Consider the following 19,446-nt stretch of genomic DNA (forward strand, 5'->3'; position numbering starts at 1 on the left):
AACTCCATTAAAGGTCCCAAAAGATTATAATGTTACCTAACAACAGAGACATCTGACTGCCTGTACAGTCACCCAAGGTTCCTCTGTAATGTTGGGGCATCCAACTTTGGCCTACAGGCCTAGAATATCTGACAAACATTTAGTGAATTTTGATGGACTGTCCTACCTTGTCTTGGCAAAATTTGATGGTCACTTTCTTTTATATCCTACTGGTCCAGTTTAGACAGTATGCTGTCAGCAATTGAGACAGGGGTAGTTGTTTTATCCTAATGGCTAGCTTTTGCCATAAAGCAAGCAAACTCCATAGGGAGTTTCTTGGATATCCATCATTCTCTTTTGAAGCAAATTGGTGTTGTTAGGAGCAGATGTATCTTATTGTCATGGAAAGCCTTAGATTATTAAACACCTTAAATGCCATTTTCTGTAGCTCTTTGAAGTATTTGAAGATCATCTGTCTAAATCTGTTTAACCTTGAAAACATAACTATTATTAATACAGATTTGATTATTATAGATACCTACTAATTTGTATTTCTTAATTATACATTACATTTTTAATTGAACTGCATAAGCACAATACCACGCAAAAAAAGAGTAGAAATATACATACACTATAACAAAATCAACTTTAAATTAGTATCAGTAAACCAAAATCCATACCAATTAATCTCATTAATTACCAACTCCTCTAAGTGCTGGGATTAAAGGCTTGTGCCACTACTACCTGGCCATTTTTCTCAGGATTTATGTGGATGTAGGTGCCCTGTAGTCACCACCATATGTAGGCAGAGTTTTTTGGTAGGTTCACTTGTACCCAAATAGCCACATGGAGACTCCTTATTAATTATGAAAGCTTAGCCAATAGTTTAGGATTGTTTTTAGCTAGCTCTTACCACTTAGGCCATTTCTATCAATCTGTGTGCTGCCCTGATGCTTGTTTACCTCATCTGTGTGCTTTCCGTGTTGCTTTTTTAGAGTCTGGCTCGTGACTCCTCAGACTCTGCTCTTCTTCTCCCCAGCATTCTCTCTGACCCCCAAAATCCTGCCTAGCTACTGGCTGTTTAGCTTTTGTTTTGTTTTGTTTTTCTAGACAAGATTTCTCTGTGTAACTTTGGAGTCTGTCATTCTGTGGACCAGACTGGCCTTGAACTCACAGAGATCTGCCTGCCTCTGCCTCCCAAGTGCTGGGATTAAAGGCTGGACCACCAGTGTCCAGCCTGTTTAGCTTTTTTATTAAGCCAGTCACAGTGACATTCACATAGTGTAAAGAAATATTCCATACATACTCATTTGAACAATAGTTATTTGTATATAGTATATATAGTCACTTCAGCAACTAGGCTGTGGGGTACTTTTTCACAGACAGGGGTTTGTTCTTTTCTTTTTATTTATTTAATGTGCATTGGTGTTTTTGCCTGCATGTATGTATTAGGGTATCAGGTCTTGGAGTTATAGACAGTTGTGAGCCACCATGTGGGTGCTGGGAATTGAACCCAGGTCTTCTGGTTGAGGAGCCAGCCACCTCTCCAACCTGAACAATAGTTACTTTGTAATTGAGACCCTGACATACCCTCTACTTGTCAATACAACTAATACCTGTGCTTCAGTTTCTTATGACTGTTAAAATATAATTAGGTATGTTTAGGTATATGGTAACATTTGAATTATATAAGGAAAAGGTTTAACATATAAAAGTAGGTAAAAAAATTGCTTCTTTTAAAAAAATCCTTATGTAAACATGAACATTTTCTGTTTTGTTTTGGTTTTTTGAACAGGGTTTCTCTATGTAACAGCCCTGGCTGTTCTGGAACTCTCTTTGTAGACTAGGCTGACCTTGAACTAACAGACCCACCTACCTCCTGAGTGCTGGGATTAAAGGCTCATGCCACCGCCCCCCCCCCCAAACAAAGTTTCTCTGTGTAGCCATGGCTGTTCTGGAACTCAGAACTATCTGTGCCTCTTGAGTGCTGGGATTAAAGTCATGGACCATTATTCTTGGCTTTCCAAAAGTTAATGTTAACAGTGACTGTCTCTGATGGAGGAATTCATAACTTTTCTGTTATTTTTTAGTTTTTCTTTTTCAAATAAAATTTTTTCTTCTCAAATTTTTAAAAAGTTTTTTTTTTTTTTTTGTTTTAAAGATGTATTTAGTTGGGCTGGAGAGATGGCTCAGTGGTTAAGAGCACTGATTGTTTTTTCCAGAGGTCCTGAGTTCAATTCCCAGCAACCACATGGTGGCTCACAATAATAACTTCTGGCCTGCAGGGACAGAACATTGTATACATAATAAATAAATATTTAAAAAAGATGTATTTAGTTATTATGTATATAATATTCTGCCTGCATGTATGCCTGCAGGTCAGAAGAGGACACCAGATCTCTTTATAGATGGTTGTGAGCCTCCATGTGGTTGTTGGGAATTGGACTCAGGTCCTCTGGAAGATCAGCCTGTGCTCTTAATATCTGAGCCATCTCTCCAGCCCCCAAGAGAACATTTTTTTATTTTTATTTTATTTTATTTTTTTTGTTTTGTTTTTCGAGACAGGGTTTCTCTGCAGCTTTAGAGCCTGTCCTGGAACTAGCTCTTGTAGACCAGGCTGGTCTCGAACTCACAGAGATCCGCCTGCCTCTGCCTCCCAAGTGCTGGGATTAAAGGCGTGCGCCACCACTGCCCGGCGAGAACATTTTTTTAAAAAACTTTTTATTTATTCTCCGTCTTTCACATCACGCATCTGATCCCATTTACCACCCTATTCCTTTGTATCTGCTCTCTGCCCTTGCACCCTCCCTGCCACAGTGAAATGAAAGGAAATTTAATAGAAGAAAAACAAGGAGAAAATCTTGTGGAAATTATAGCAAGGCACACAGTATATCCTTTTGTTCATGTGTCTTTACTTGCAAAGAGTCATTGGTCTGGTTTGAGGCCTCTGGTTAAGAGAAAAGATTTTGAGGGAAAGATTTTCTTTTTTCCCTCTAATGCAGAAAATACAAGGGGGCTGGAGAGATGGCTCAGAGGTTAAGAGCACTGGCTGCTTTTCCAGAGGTCCTGAGTTCAATTCCCAGCAACCACGTGGTGGCTCGCAACCATCTGTACTGAGATCTGGCACCCTGCTCTGGCGTGCGGGCATACATCGAGGCAGAATGTTGTATACATAATAAATAAATAAATCTTTAAAAAAAAAAAAAAGAAAATACAAGTTAGCTTACCAAAGCAAGAGGCTTAGTTGCTCCGCCTTCGTCACTGAGCCTCCCACAGAGGGTGGTGCTGCTCTTAAGCCGTTGTTCTCCATTGCTCTCCTGTTGTATTGCAGAGGACTCCACAGATGTTGGTGAGGAAGATAGTTTCCTCGGCCAGACTTCTGCTGTCACCTCCACCCCTCAGACATTCAGTTACTTCTCTCAGGTACCAAGCAGTAGTGACCCTTTTGGGAACATTGGACAGTCGCCCTCAACAACTACCGCCGTGTCGGCTGGACAGTCGGCGTTTTCCAAGCCCCCAGCCACACTCCCTTTCACAACTGGATCCCAAGATGTGTCGAATGCATTTATGCCACCGGTTTCCAAGGCTCATTATGGTGCTGCACCTCCCTCACAGATGGGAGTAAATACCTATTTGCCTTCTCAGCCGAGCAGTCTCCCTCCAAACTTTGGGAGCCCTCCCGCAGGGATTCCTCAACAAGGACATAACCCATATCGTCACACTCCTGTCAGCAGCAGGGCGAATCCCTACATTACACCCCCACAGCTGCAGCAGTGCCAGACACCAGGCCATCCCTCCTACCCTCCGCCTTCTGGACCCCCTGTGCAGACGTACCAAATGCCTCCAGGACCGATGCCACTGGTACGTGGACGCCATACTAGTTTTCTCTCTTAGAGAAGTTTTAAAAAACTTTGTATGATAAAAGAAAATTTTTGAGTTTATTTTTGTTATGTGTATTGTTTTGTCTGCATGTGTGTTTGTGTACCATGTGCATGCAATGCCCTTGGAGGTCACAAGAAGGCATCAGATTCCTTGGAACTGGAGTTACAGGTGTTAGCCACCATATGAGTGCTGGGATTTGTCCTCTGGGAGAACAGTCAATGCCCTTAACTGCCGAGTAATCTCTCCAGCTCAATTTTATACATTCTAACATACGCTAAGTATAAAATATATTTTTAACTTAATTTTATATGTAGAGGTGTTTTACCTGAATGTGTGTCTACATCACATTTGTGCTTGGTGTCCCAGGAGGCCAGAACAGGTTGTCTGATTCCTAGAAGTTTGGGCCCTAGGAAATTAACCCAGTTTTTTTTTTTTTTTTTTTTTGTGTGTGTGTGTGTGTGTGTAAGTAACCACAATAAGTACTTTTAATCACTGGGCCATTTCTCCACACCAGGATAAAATTTTTTGTTTGTTTTTTGAGGCAGGGTTTCACTGTGTAGCTAGCCCTGGCTGTCCTGGAACTTGCTCTGTAGGCCAGGCTGGCTTTTTACAGAGGGTGTTACTGGTGTGTTATTGGTGATGAAAACCAGGGTGATGAATGTGGTAGGTAAGCGTTCCCACTGAGCTATACACCCAGTACACCTTTTAATTTTGAGGCAGGGTCTTCCTAAATTGCTTTGTTTGGTCTCAAACTCTTGATCTTCCTGCCTCAGTTCCAAGTAACTGGTGTTCTGGGTCTGTGTCGCAGAGGCTCTTGTTTGTGAACTGCGTGCTTTGAGGTAAACCCTTTAACAGTAGCTAAGTGGAGGCTGGCAAGACGGCTCAGGGTAAAGGCACTGGCCACGAAGCCCGAGGACTTGGTTCAGATCCCCAGGGCCATGTGGTAGAAGGAGAACACTGACTCCTACAAATTGTTTCTCTGACTTCCACACTTTGCGCGCAGCAATGCCCACCCAAATAAATAAAATACATAAATTTGTTTTAGGGTAGCTATCACACAGTTCATATTCAAGTTTATATCACCTATTTAATGGAGTAATGGTTGATTTTAATTGCCTGGGTACATGCTGATATTCTCAGATTTTAGTGTATAATATCAAATATTATCTAAGGATGTGAGAAGTGTGGCAGTGCAGTCTTAACAGACTGCCCGCTGCTTCTCATCTTATACTAGTTAGTGAGAGCGCTCAGGACAGGGACTACAAGTGATTCTGCCACTAATTTTAATGTTTATAGAGTTTGGCTGTAGCCAACCAAACTTACACATATCCTAGTATGTTTGATTAACATTTACATGTTTACATACTTAGAAGTGGAATGACTTGGTCAAAAAGTATGGGTGTTGTAACAATTTTAAAAATTAGGACTGGAGAGTGAGCTGAGCGTTAGCTCAGCCTGTTAAACGCGGTGCTTGCGAATCCCAAGGGCCCGGGTTCCGACCGACTCTCCCGATTCTGTCACAGAGCGGACGTGTGCCGTCTGTGTCCCGTCAGTGCCTTGTGGCGTGGGAAAAAATAAAAAATAAATAAAAAATAAAAAAAAATTAGGACTGGAGAGATGGCTCAAAGGTTAAGAGCTCTGACTGTTCTAGAGGTCTTGAGTTCAGTTCCCACCAACCACATGGCTGTTCCCAACCATCTATCATGAGATCTGATGCCCTCTTCTGGCCTGTAGACATGGATGCAGAACCATGTATATTAATAAACCTATAAAAACATGTGGGAACCACGTCGATCTTGTGCATGCTTCACGAGTTCAGGCCAGACAAAACCCCAGCACTGAGAAGGAGAAGTGGGCACAAAGTTCCACCCAACCACGAAGCTGTTTGTGCTTGGTAGCTGCTGGGAGAGGGAAAGCAGTTTTCTTCCCTGGAGTGACACTGAGTATCACATGAACTCCATTTTTTTTTTTTTTTTTTTATTTTGGGATTTTTTTTTTAAAAGAGAAAGAGCATTTAGTTGGGCGATGGGAACTGGGGGGGGGGCAGGAGAGGGAAATAATATGATAATATATTGTGTGAAAATATTTAAGACTAAATTTATTACAAATTTAGAAATTTTCAGGCAGTGGTGGCGCACGCTTTTAATCCTAGCACTCAGGAGGCAGAGGCAGGCAGATCTCGCAGTTTGAGGCCAACCTGGTCTATAGAGTGAGTTCCAGGACAGCCAGGGCTACATAGAGAAAACCTTGTCTTGATAAACAAAACAACAACGAAAATTTTTAAGAATATGGGAAATGTCTTTGTGGGTGTCAGTTTGCCATTAGTGTGCAGAAGTCCAGTTTACTTTGCAACTACTTATAACACTAAATAGTTACCTAGAAATACTTGTGAGATAATTATTATTGATTAGATTCTGACGCAGCTAGAGAATTCCTTTTGGGCACATGTGACGGTTCCCTTGTTCTCTCAGCTCCCTCCATCAGTGCAGTCACCAGCACAGCAGCAGGTGCCCGCCAGACATGCAGGACCCCCTGGACAGGGGCCATCTCCTTTTGTGCTTCAGAACCAGTATGAACCTGTTCAGCCTCACTGGTTTTACTGCAAGGAGGTGGAATATAAACAGCTGTGGATGCCTTTCAGTGAGCTTGACTCTTTGAATCTTGAAGAGATCTATAACTCGGGTAAGTACCCACTTGCATTATTCCTTCTCATTGGAGGAAGAGAAAAGATGAAGCGTACTTACCCATGTGGCCTACTTTTTGCAACTGTCGGATTCCTTGGTCTGTGTAGATCTCCAGACCCCACTTTAAGATGGTACTTCTGATTCATATGTATCCTGAGTTATTAAGCAAAGAACTTAAGGAAATAGTTTAGCAGTTTCTTTTGTTAAGCTGGGCACAGTGGCATACACCTTTCTCCCCGGCACTTAGGACAAGCAGCTCTGTTAGTTTGAGGCCAGCCTGGTCTACATAGTAAAGTGACCCTGTCTTATTGAAACAAAACAACCAAAAGGTTGTTTTAAATCAGAGAAGTATAGTTCGTACATAATCCAAGTTTTAGTTTTCTTACTTCCTTATTCATTTGTAGTTATAGGACATCAAATATTTCCTGTAGACTTTGGAAAAGCTCTGTGAAAAAATTATTCTGAGGTCAGATGAGTTTTGGAAATAATTATTCTCACGTCTACCTCTTTTTTTTTTCACGTCTACCTCTTGAGAGAGTGCTACATAGTTGTATCTTAAGACTCTAAGAAGTCTTGCGTACAGATACGATTCTTTTATCTTGATATTATTTGATTATGGGACTTAAATATCAGTCAGTATTCTCTTTTTTACCCCCTGGTTTTTTGAGACAGGCTTTCTCTGTGTAACAGTCTTAGCTGTCCTGGAACTCAGTTTGTAGACCAGGCTGGCCTTGGACTCACTGAGATCCACCTGCCTCTGCCTCCCCAGTGCTGGGATTAAAGGCCACCACTGCCTGACTCAGTATTCTCTAGCACTATATTTCATGGAACACTGTGGTACATTGATGTTACTGCTTTGTTTTACTTTTGAAATTGGATCTTATTCAGTTCTGGCTGGCCTCTAACTCACCGTGTTGCAAGAATTAGCCAGGAACTCATAATCTTCCTGACTCCATACTTAAGTACTGAGATTACAGGTGTATGGCAGGCAGTACATATGGTTTGATTAAACAAATCATGAACTATTTCAGTTATTTCTTGGTTGTGTTTTTAAAGCTTGCCCTCATTCTTTCTTTCTACTCAAGAAGAGCCGTGCTGTATGGTGGCTCACTCCTGTGATCTCCATACACGGGAGGCTGAAGAGCCATGCTGTATGGCGGCTCACTCCTGTGATCTCCGTACGTGGGAGGCTGAAGAGCCGTGTTGTATGTATGGCGGCTCACTCCTGTGATCTCCGTACATGGGAGGCTGGAGCAGGAGAACTGCTAGGAGGTTAAGGACAGCCTGGGCTATAGAGTGAGACTCTACCTCAAAAACAAACAAACAAATGAATAAATGTATGTCATAATTTTGAGTATTACAGATTATCTTGTATTTTTAAATAAAATAAGCTTAATTGTCTTTGAGTATTGACTAGTAGCATCATGAATATTATTGTTAATGTTCTTTGCATTTTCAAATGTGCCTAGTAACATTAGGGGAAAATGTCCTCTGTTGGTTCCTAGTGCAGCCAGATCCTGAAAGTGTGGTTCTCGGCACGGATGGAGGGCGCTATGATGTCTACCTCTATGACCGCATGAGGAAGTCTGTGTATTGGGACGAGGAGCCAGCTGAAGTGAGACGCTGTACTTGGTTTTACAAGGGGGACACAGATAGCAGATTTATCCCCTACACAGAGGAGTTCAGTGAGAAGCTCGAGGTACGACTGTTTTCCTCTGTGTGCTCTTGTACAAAGCAGACCCTATGACAGCACCACAGTGCAGGTGGTTTTGTTACAAGCTGGCCTGTCTTGATTCCTGGTCACAGAGGGTCTTTAGGTGGTTTTGTCATTCAGGAAGTGCTGCATGTAACAACCCAGTGTCAAGACTATCGGGGGGTTTGGGGGGCATTCCACGTCTGCTGAGCTGCTCATACTTAGCCTTCATGCAAATTTGGGTAGAAACCAGGCATGGTACCAATTGATTTAATCTTAGCGTTCATGAGTTCAAGGCAGGCTATCATGAGTTTGAGGACTCCTGGGCTAGATAGAGAATCAGTCTACAAAAACAATCTCCTTTTGGTTTTCCAAACAGGATTTCTCTGTATAGGTTTGGAGCCTGTTTTGAAACTTGCTCTATAGATAAGACTGGCCTCTAACTCACAGACCCGCCTCCCTCTGCCTCCTGAGTGCTGGGATTAAAGGTGTGTGCCATTGCTGCTGGGCCAAAAACAATCTCTTAAAGCATAATTTTTGAAACAGTTTTATGGCACTTATTTATGTGTGTGTGTGCCCACTGTGGTGCATGACTGGAGGTTGGAAAACATGCCAGAGTTAGTTCTTTTCCTTCCTTCATGTGGTTCCTGGGAATAAAACTCAGGTCTTTAAGTTTGGCAGCAAGTGCCTTTACCCACTGAGCCTTCTGGATGTCCCTTGAAGTATAATTTTAGTTAGTTCGATAAAGGGAAATGTGTAACAGGGTGATGATTCCTAGTGCTTAATTTTGAATCTAAACAAGCAAATAACTGAAGATATACTATAATTGTTAGTACTTTTAGATAGGGTCCTACTGTAGTTGTAATATCCCAAAGTCAGATGTTTAGGCTTATTGATTTGAAGCTAAAATTACAGTGTTCAAATATGAGAATCTGAAAGCAGAATAAGCACTTTCTCTTTAATGATAATATTGTTTGTGGGTGACATAGGCTCTAGGCTGGGGTTGTTATCCAAGTCCTGCCCATCAGCACGAGGCATAAGCTCCTGCCCAGCTTCCCAAGAAACCGACAGCATTAGTAGAGGCAAAGGAGGAGGGAAGTGAGAGACAGATGCTGCATGCGATTCTCTGTGTCCTGTCTGAGTACCAGGACAAAGAACAGACACTACTGTCTATAGAAAGCCAGGCGAACCTTTAGAAATACGGTTAGCCCACTACAGGTAGGAGCAGAGAGCGTCTGTGTGAATCAGCAGCGCTCGTGTGCGGCAGAACTAGCTGGTCTGGACCATGATAGAGGACACTGTTTATAACGCCAGGGAAACCCCAGAGTTTGTAGGAAAGTCCATAAAAGATACTTCTGAGGGCTAGGGCTTTTGCAACTGAGTGTAGGAGGTCTGCCTAGGATTCACAAGGCCCCGGATCTGATCTCCAGCATTCTGAGCAGAGAAGATATGCAGAAGCTGGACACTGTGTGATATGAGCTGATAGGCGCAGAAATTCAAGATTAGTACCCACAAGTGATCTTCTTGGAGGGAAGGTATAAAAAGAGCTTAAAAATTGACTGGGTATGGTAGCCTGTGTCTTTAATTCTATCAAGAGGCAGAGGCAGGTAGGTCTCTTGAGTGAGAGGCCAGCTTGGTCTATATAGCAAGCTTGAGACCCTGTCTCCAAAAAAAAAAAAAAAATTGGGGGAGGGCTGTAATGGTGCCTGAGTGGTTAAGAGCACTGGCTGATCCTACAGAGGACTCAGGGTTGATTTCCAGCACCCTCATAGCAGCTGATAACTATTGGGAGCTCCAGTTCCAGGGCATCTGACACCCTCTTCAGACTTCTGAGGACACCACGTGTGCACATGGTATACATGCAGACACAGGCAAAACTCTCTTAGCCGGGCGGTGGTGGCGCACGCCTTTAATCCCAGCACTCGGGAGGCAGAGGCAGGCGGATCTCTGTGAGTTCGAGACCAGCCTGGTCTACAAGAGCTAGCTCCAGGACAGGCTCTAAAGCTGCAGAGAAACCCTGTCTCGAAAAACAAAACAAAACAAACAAACAAAAAAAAACTTTCTCACACATTAAACAGAGTAGCCTCAGGAGTAGAGCTGAATACCATGTGTGCATGTCAAAGCATCAAAGTTGTCCTCTCAGAGTCCTTGAGAGATTTAATGTGTTTCCTCCCCCTCTACTCCAAAATACTGTTGAAGTCCCAAACCCCAGTATCCATGAATGCAACTTTGTGAGGAACTAGGTTGTCGCAGATGAAATCAGTTAAGATGAAGTTACTTGAGTGGGGTGGCCCTAACTCCGTATAGCGAGTGTCTTTGTGTATAATAAACCAGACAGACATGTTCAGATGGACAGAATGCTGGGGTTTGATAGAGGCAGAATTTAGAGATAGATAGGCTTATATCAAGGAATGGCCTTGATTGTAGCAAGTAAAAGGTGGTTAGGAGGGTGTTCTGGGCAGGTTTCGTGGCGATTGGTGTCCTGCTGTCACCTTGATTTTGGAGTGGTAGCTTCAAGAACTATGAGACAATAAGTTCATTTTATGCCACTTGACTTGTTGAGCCCTGAATACTATACACTCTCTAAACCTCCATTATATTCCCCCAGTAATGGCGAATGTATGAGAGCAGACACTGGAGTACTTTATGTAAAAGGATAGAAAGAATGGTAGTCCATAAGCCAGACTAGTGTTTGTGCTGCGTCGCCAGCATAATCCTACCCCCTCCCCCCAGTACGTCTGATGTGGTCAGATTGACTGACTGCATTATGTGTTGTTTTGTCACTGCAGGCTGAGTACAAAAAAGCTGTAACCACGAATCAGTGGCACCGCAGACTAGAGTTTCCAAGTGGAGAGACCATCGTTATGCACAACCCAAAGGTGAGGCGTTTCCTGAGATGGGGGGTGTTCCTTTAAACATTATGCTGCTGTATGTATGATAACATTTCATTTTTTTAAGATTTATTTATTTATTGTGTATACAGTATTCTGCCTACATGCATGCCTGCAGGCCAGAAGAGGGCACCAGACCCCATTACAGATGGTTGTGAGCCACCATGTGGTTGTTGGGAATTGAACTCAGGACCTTTGGAAGAGCAGGCAATGCTCTTAACCACTGAGCCATCTCTCCAGCCCTTTTTTTTAAAAAAAATATTTATTTATTATGTATACAATATTCTGTCTGTATGTCTGCAAGGCCAGATGGTTGTGAGCCACCATGTGGTTGCCAGGAATCGAACTCAGGACCTTTGGAAGAGCAGGCAATGCTCTTAACCACTGAGCCACCTCTCCAGCCCTAACATTTCATTTTTTGTGTTTTTGCAGAGATTCCTTTGTAATAAACATTATTTTTTATTTATTTTATTTATTTTTTTGAGACAGGGTCTCTATGTAACCCTGCTCTCCTGGAACTCATTATGCAGAATAGGCAGGCTGGTTTTGAACTCAGAGATCCTTTGCCTTAAAGGCCCAAACCACCATGCCTGGCAAGTATGTTTTGAAATAATTTAATTATTAATCATGGAAATTCAACATTTTCTCATCAAGTGTCTGTTTGGTGACATGTTACTGATACTGAGTCTCACCTTAGAAGAAGCTTGGTGAATCTTTTTACTTGGTTTGGTGAAGTCAGTTCTTTTACAGAGGGCCAGAGAAAACAGTCAAGGCTTTGCAATCTATCTGCTTTCCATTGAGCTACCAGCTCTGCTCTTGTATTGTGAGAGCAGCTGGGGGCAACATTTTGTAAACCAATGGGTGTGTAGAAATGTTGAGAGACAGGGTTTCTCTGTGTAATAGTCCTAGCTGTTCTGGAACTCTCTTTGTGGACCAGGCTGACCTCAAACTTACAGAGATCTACCTGCCTCTGCCTCTTGAGTGCTAGGATTAAAGACATATGCCACTATGCTAGCATTACCTAAAGTTTTAAATCTTTTTGTTTGTTTATTTGTTTTTAAGTAGTTTTCAGAGTCAAAGTTATATGTGGATTTTTTTTCCTTTTCATTCAATCACTCATTTATGTATGTATGTATGTATGTATGTATGTATGTATGTATGTTTTTGTGTCCCAAATACAGTTTTCCCTTCCTCCTCTTCCCAGCCCTCTCCCGCCCATCAGTTCCTCTTCTTCTGTTACTCTTCAGGAAAGGGCAGGCCTCCCATGGATATCATCCAGCTATTGCATGTCAAGCTGCAATAAGGCACCTCCTCTTCTCTTAGGGCTGGACGAGGTAGTCCAGTAAGGGGAAACGGTCTCAAAAGCAGGCAACAGAGTCAGAGACAGTCTCTGCTCCCTCTGTTAGGAGTCCCACAAGAAGATCAAGCTATATAACTGTAACATATATCCAGCGGGCCTAGGTTTGTCCCATGCAGGCTCCTTGGTTGTCAGTTCAGTCTCTGAGTTCCTATGAGTCCAGGTAAGTTGATGCTGTGGGTTTTCTTGTGTCCTAGACGCCACTGGCTCTCATAGTCATTCTTCCCCTCTATCACAGGATTCATCAAGCTACACCTAAGCTTTGGGTCTGGTCTCTGCATCTGTTTCCAGCAGTTGCTCTGTGAAGCCTCTTTGATAACAGTTGGGCCAAGCATCATTCTCTGAATATAGTAGAATATCATTAGGAATCATTTCCTTTCATTAGGAAAAAATCATTGACTTTTTTTTTGCCAGTCGTGTTTGTTTCTAGTCTATGTCTCTGGACTGTTCCGCCTCTGGGTCCTGGCCCTCAGGGGTTAGTCCTTCTCATGGTATGGGTCTCAAGCTGGGCCAGTCATTGGTTGATCACTCTTATACTTTCTGTGCCACCTTTACCCCCTGCATATCTTGTAGGCAGGACTAATTGTAGAGTGAAGGGTTTGTGACTGGGTTGGTGTCTCAGTCCCTCCACTGGAAGTCTTGCCTGGCTATAGGAGATGGCCGGTCCAGGCTCCATATCCCCTGTAGTCTTAGCTAGGATCACCCTCATAGATTCCTGGGAGTATCAATTGCACTAGGTTTCTAGCTTACCCCAGAGATGCCTCTCTTCCTCCTTCCTCTCCATACCTGATCCCTCCTGTTCCATCCCCACCCCCTTATCCAGACCCCTACCCCCATCCAGCAGTGATGTCTATTCTATTAAATCTTATATCTATGTGCATGTGCGTAGATATGCATTCACACATTTTTAACCCCTTCCCATTCTTGTGGTGCTGACAAACTCAGGAAATCAATATGCATTCCAGCATAAGTATTGCAAGTAATTATATGTTTAGTTTAATAAACTAATAATATGATAATAAATAATAATAAAATAATAATATGATAGTTAATGGTAGCTGGACCTTTACAGAATTTGCTTGGGGAACAGTTCTACTTCATTTGTAACCAGCCGTACTGTGAAGCACAGGATTATTAAACATATTAGTCTGAAGCAGGCTTAGTGGTACATGCCTGCAACCCCAGCATATGGGAGGCAGAGGCAGGAGGATGGCTGCAGGTTCTGGTCTAACTTTGTCTAGGTAACAAGCTCCAGGCCAGTCAGGGGATGTGTAGACCCCCATCTTGAGAACCAATGAAACAACCTCCCCCCAGTATTACTTAACTTATTGTGGGAAATAATTTTGCTAATGAGCCTTGTCATAATCTTGTGTCTTGAAGGTTATTGTCCAGTTCCAGCCTTCTTCAGTGCCAGATGAGTGGGGAACAACACAGGATGGACAGACAAGGCCCAGAGTTGTAAAGCGTGGGATTGATGACAGTCTTGATGAAATTCCTGATGGTATGTCTAGTTCATTTAAGGCGAAAGATCTGTTTGGGCTGCTCTGTTACTGTCGCCATTCACTATGAAGGAAAGAGGCCATTGCTAGAATTACTGCCAGAGTGCTCAGAATCCAGCATATATGTTGGCCATACATGTCTTTTTTCTTATTGTTCCTTGTTTAATTTTAGATTTATTTTTACAAGTATGAGTGTTTTGCCTGCCTATATGTTCATGTACCATGTGTGTGCCTGGTGCCAGTGGAGGTCAGAAGGAGGATTGGCTCCTCTGGGAGTTAGGGTTGGTTGTGAGCCACCATGTGGGCGTTGGGAACCGAACTTGGGTCATCTGCCGGAACGGCAAGCACTTTGAACCCCGAGCTATCAGCCCTACATTTCTATCTTTTTGTTTTGAGATAAGGTCTTTCTGTGTAGTCCTGCAATTCAGAGCTCTACCTGCCTCTGTATCCTGAGTGCTGGGACTGAAGGTGTGAACCAAAATGTTCAGCTCATTTTTATCTTTATATAAAAAGGTTTTGAATTATTTGTGGGGCCTTGCTTTCAGTTTCAGAGGGTTAGTCCATTATGATGGAGAACATGGTGGCAGGCAGGCAGGCAGGCAGGCAGGTGTGGGGCTGGAGAAATAGCTGAGAACTTTAGATCCTGTTCCAAAGACAGAGAATGACTGGACTTGGTGGGTGCTTTTGAAACCTCAGAACCCATTCTCAGTGATACCCCTCCCCCCAAAGCCACACCTCCCATTCCTTCCCAAAAAAATTTCCACTCTCTAGTGACTAAGCATTTAAATATATGCACTTAGGATGACCATTCTTATTCAAACCATTCTCATAGAGGTTTTTGTTTTGTTCTGTTTGGAGGCAGGGTCACAGTGTATAGCCCCGATAGGCTTTGAACTGGTTATATAGACTAAGCAAGCCTCCAGCTCAGAGATCCACCTGCTTCTACCTCCAGAGTGATGGGACTGAAGGTGTGCAGGACCATGCTTGGCCCTCCTAGAACATTTTTGAATTAAGGAGAAGGACTTTGGGAACAAAGATTTAATTTAAAGTTTTATATTGGCAGAGTGCTGTCCATGTCGGACTTAGTGCTCTGGGGAAGTATTTTACTTTTTATCTTTTGTAGGTCTTCAATTTTTTATTTTTTTGAGACAGGGTTTCTCTGTATAACACCCATGGCTGGAACTCACTCTGTAGACCAGGGTGGCCTCAGACTCACAGAGATCCACCTGCCTCTGCCTCCTGAGTACTGGGATTAAAGGTGCATGCTGCCAGACCAGCAAGATTTTTTGGTTTTGTTTGACTGAGCTCAGGGCCATGTTCATGTGCACACTTTATGTTCCTAAGCCACACCTTCATCCTATTCCTGTGGGATTCTGAGAAGATGACACATTGTGGTGGGTCCACAGGCTGTGAAGAACAGCTGTTCCTTGACCTCCATTTAGTTTGCCATTATTTGCCCAGGTAGACGTGTTGTTCTAATTTGACAACAGGCCAATAAGGAATATTTTATTGGAAGGGTAATGGATTTCTTTGCCTAGGTTTTTTTGTTTTTGTTTTTTTTTTTTTGTTTTGTTTTCATTTGTTTGTTTTATTTTGTTTCTCGAGACAGGATTTCTTTGTGTAATCCTGGCTATTCTGAAACTCTCTCTGTAGACCATACTGGCGTCAAACTCAACAGAGATCTGCCTGCCTCTGTCCCTGAAATCTTTGGCTAGCTTATGATAAAAGGGGTGTCAAGAATATAGCAATTTAATTAACAATACCAAATTCTCAGTTTTGTGTGTGTGTGTGTGTGAGATGATTTTTATTATTTGTTTATTTTTACTAGGGGAAATGCCTCAAGTTGACCATTTGGTGTTCATGGTGCATGGCATTGGACCCGTGTGTGACTTGCGCTTTAGAAGCATTATTGAATGTGGTAAGTGCAAGTCACATTTCATTTCATAGGAGAAACTGAGTGCTGATAGAGGGGCTCTTTAGTATACATTTTTATGATGTTCCTAGCTGTGTACCCGTGGCTGAGGAGACTTCTGTGGTCAGTAGAAAGTATAAATTTGTGTTTGATCTGCTCTTACGGCATACAGTCCTAGATTCTGAAGAATTAGAAAGGACTGTGAGAATAATTACACCGCTTTGGTAGACAGCCTTCCCGCGTGAGCGCCAGCTGCAGCGGGGCACTCCTGTGCCCCGAGCTGACACCTAGGGAGCCTGAGAAGCTGTTTAGGACATGCAGACGACCAGCCTTCTCAGTTGGGCTGGGAATGTAAAGACAGGTCTGCTGTAATAGTTTGTATTTACTGGCTACTTGGTGTTGCATGTGTGTGTCTCTCACACATGCACCTCTGGGTGTGGGTGTGCACTGTTACCTCCAGCATAGGTGAGGAAAAGGCCTTGGCTAGATAGGTGCTCTGCTGCCACAGTTGGTTCTGGAACCTGATGCTGAGAAGGGAATTGGATTCCAATCTTTTGGCCTTTAGGCCTCAAAAATATCGAAAATTAAAAAGAACTTTCTAGCAGTTGGGCGTTTGTTTATTTACTATTTTGTCATCATTTTTAAAAGTATATATCTTGGGACTGGAGAGATGGCTCAGAGGTTAAGAGCACTGACTGCTTTTCCAGAGGTCCTGAGTTCAATTCTCGGAAACCACATGGTGGCTCACAACCATCTGTAATAAGATCTGATGCCTTCTTCTGGTGTGTAGGAAAATATGCTATATATAACAAATAAATACATCTTTAAAAATGTATATATCTTTATATTATTAAAATGGCAACACATTTCAGTTAATTTATTAGCTACCAAGCTAAAATAATATTTCTTTCTTCTTTTTTTTTTTTTTTTTTTTTTTTTTTTTAGTGGATGACTTTAGGGTGGTTTCTCTCAAGTTACTGCAGACACACTTCAAGAAGTCTGTTGAGGAAGGGAAAGTCAGCAGAGTGGAGTTCCTTCCCGTTCACTGGCATAGCGCCCTGGGTGGGCATGCCACGGGCGTTGACAGGTTTGCAGGGTTTGATACTGTGTTTTTAAGAGTAGCTAAAATTAGAGGCAAATTTAAACTGTAATGCAAACTGGCTTATTCTAGCTTGAGCAAATAAGGCCTTTATGTGAATGACGTCTTGCTCCGATGTGATGAAGTGCTGGGTGTGCTATAAATATCTGCCTGTTCCCTGTGTCTCTCGTGGGTTTGTTCTCATTGTAGGCATCTAAGGGGATCTAGGAAAGTTTAGACAGTTTAATTTTGGTGCTGAAAATGGACTCGGAGTCCCAGGTGTGGTGAACACACCTGGCTCTGCAGCTGGCTTTAAAACACCCTCTGACCTGCTGTGGTCGGGTGGGGCCTGTCATGAATGCTCAGCAGCATGCTTTTCTAGTTAACAGCCACATGGGTCTCCTTTACCAGGTGATGTCCCCCATGGGGCAAAAAAGCCACCCGTTTGGGATTTGGATTGTTAGTCTCTTGGTGTGGAACCATTTAACATCCCTGGTGCCCTATGGTGAGCAGCACTCACCCGGCACTGTGACAGAAGCTCCCCACTCAGTTTCGAATGCTCCCATTGCAGAGCCGCAGGCACACGTAATGCTTGTGCTGCCACATGTGGCTAGTAAAATGATTCCAGTTAGTGGCCACTGTGTTGTGTTGGGGCTCGTGCTTTAACAAAGCTAACCCTGTGGACTGTTCTGGCCACACTGGACTGTGCTATGAGGTGCTTGCTTCCTCAGTGAATGCTGAGAATTTTTGTTTCAGGTAACTCCTTTCATATTCTCACTGTGACAGCCTCTTGTGTCTGCTGGCCATAATTCTTGTCAGGCATCCATATTTCAGTTGGTCAAAAGAAAGTGGGCAGTAGGGCTTTTCTATGTCAAAGTTGGCCTGTGACAGTTACACGTTCATTGTACTAGTTAATGTGTAATCTCTCCTTTATACTGGTTTTTCTTTTTTAGAAATAAAAATCTAAACTGTTAAAAATCTAGAGGTTGAAGGTAAATACTAACAGTAACTTTGTTTTTTCTTTTACGACAGGAATATCAAGAAGATCACTTTGCCAAGTATTGGTCGGTTTCGGCACTTCACTAATGACACCCTGCTAGATGTCTTGTTTTACAACAGCCCTACCTACTGTCAGTCAATTGTGCAGAAAGTGGGAGTGGAGATAAACCGGTTACACTCTCTCTTTTTGAGTCGGAACCCAAACTTCAAAGGAAAGGTCTCTGTTGCTGGTCACAGTTTAGGTAAAGCTGTCACATAATTTCAGATGTGCCTGTTTGGTTTGCTGGTCATTGCTTTGTGTTCCTCTGTCTGCAAAAATAGGGAGCTTGACTTTGTGAATAAAACCGATGATCTCTGTTTAGATCGCCTTTGTTCTTCATGTCCGGTAGCGGAGGAAGGCTGTGCCTTCTCGTTGTTGTTGATTTCAGGTTCTGTTTTATTTATCTCTGTGTGTGTGAGTCTGTTGAATATATGCCATGTTTATGTGGGTGACCTTGGCCGTCAGAAGAGGGTATCTCATCCCTGGAGCTGGAGGTAGAGGTGCTTGTATAAGCTGCTGGATGTGGGTACTCGGAACCAAGTTTAGATCCTCTGGAAGAACAGGATGCACTCAACCATGGAGCCATCTCTCTAGCTGTTAGACTGTGTTGTTTTGTTCTTAGATGGAACAGGAATATTACTAGAACTTTAGGAAAAAATGTATAGGTAAAGCTGTCCCATGTAATTTCAGATTTGATTGTTGGTTTGTTCAGAAGTTGCTCTGTGTCTTTCTGGCTGCTAAACGTAGGGCATATATGAGTCATACATACACATGTACATGCATGGGTATGTGTACTTATGTGTACTACAGCACCTGTGTGGAGGTCAGAGCACAAGTTTGTAGGGTCATTTCTCCTCCACCTTTGCACTGTGCCTTAGTTTGTTTTCGGCTGCCTTGATAATGCCATGATCAAAAGCAACTTGGCAGGGAGGGGAGATTTTATTTCAGCTTACAGTTGTAGTTGATCATGACGGAAAGTCAGGCAGGGCTTCCTGAGTGCGCAGGAACTGAAGCAGAGACCTTGGAGTAATACTGTTTACTGGCTTGTTCCTCCTGGCCTACACAGTACATCCTAGGATCACCTGCCTAGAGGTGGTACCACCCAGAGCAGGATGGGTCTTTCTGCTTGAATCAATGCCAGTCAGATAGGTTGTTTTCTCGGTTGAGGCTTCCTGTTTTCTGATGACTCTAGCTCCTGGCAGGTCGATAGAAATCTAAGAACCAATACAAAGGGGCTCTGGAGATCAAATTCAGGTTACTAAGCTTGCATGACAAATACTTTGATTGGCTGAGCCATCATGCTGGTTCTGATTATTAGATTTTAATCAGCTGCTCATCTTTGTATGACTTCTGCTAGAGACTGAAAAATAAAAGCAGGAGGATTTATTTAGTGTTGAAAAATATGTGGGGTAGTTAACTTTGTTATAAAGCT

The 19,446-nt window shown here is 42.8% G+C and overlaps 1 protein-coding gene across 2 annotated transcripts in view; it reads left to right on the forward strand.

Moving 5' to 3' along the window:
- LOC119812347 (SEC23 interacting protein) overlaps positions 1 to 19,446 on the forward strand; it is a 45,327-nt gene that overhangs the window by 6,803 nt on the left and 19,078 nt on the right. For both annotated transcript variants that reach the window (XM_038326956.1, XM_038326947.1), the window contains exons 2-9: positions 3,311 to 3,840; positions 6,333 to 6,543; positions 8,051 to 8,244; positions 11,028 to 11,117; positions 13,867 to 13,987; positions 15,814 to 15,903; positions 16,843 to 16,984; positions 18,008 to 18,216. In XM_038326956.1, coding sequence (XP_038182884.1) covers positions 3,311 to 3,840; positions 6,333 to 6,543; positions 8,051 to 8,244; positions 11,028 to 11,117; positions 13,867 to 13,987; positions 15,814 to 15,903; positions 16,843 to 16,984; positions 18,008 to 18,216 — 1,587 coding nt within the window. The remainder of the gene's footprint in view (positions 1 to 3,310; positions 3,841 to 6,332; positions 6,544 to 8,050; positions 8,245 to 11,027; positions 11,118 to 13,866; positions 13,988 to 15,813; positions 15,904 to 16,842; positions 16,985 to 18,007; positions 18,217 to 19,446) is intronic.

This window comes from Arvicola amphibius, chromosome 1 (genome assembly GCF_903992535.2).
Source record: "Arvicola amphibius chromosome 1, mArvAmp1.2, whole genome shotgun sequence".
Taxonomy (NCBI): domain Eukaryota; kingdom Metazoa; phylum Chordata; class Mammalia; order Rodentia; family Cricetidae; genus Arvicola; species Arvicola amphibius.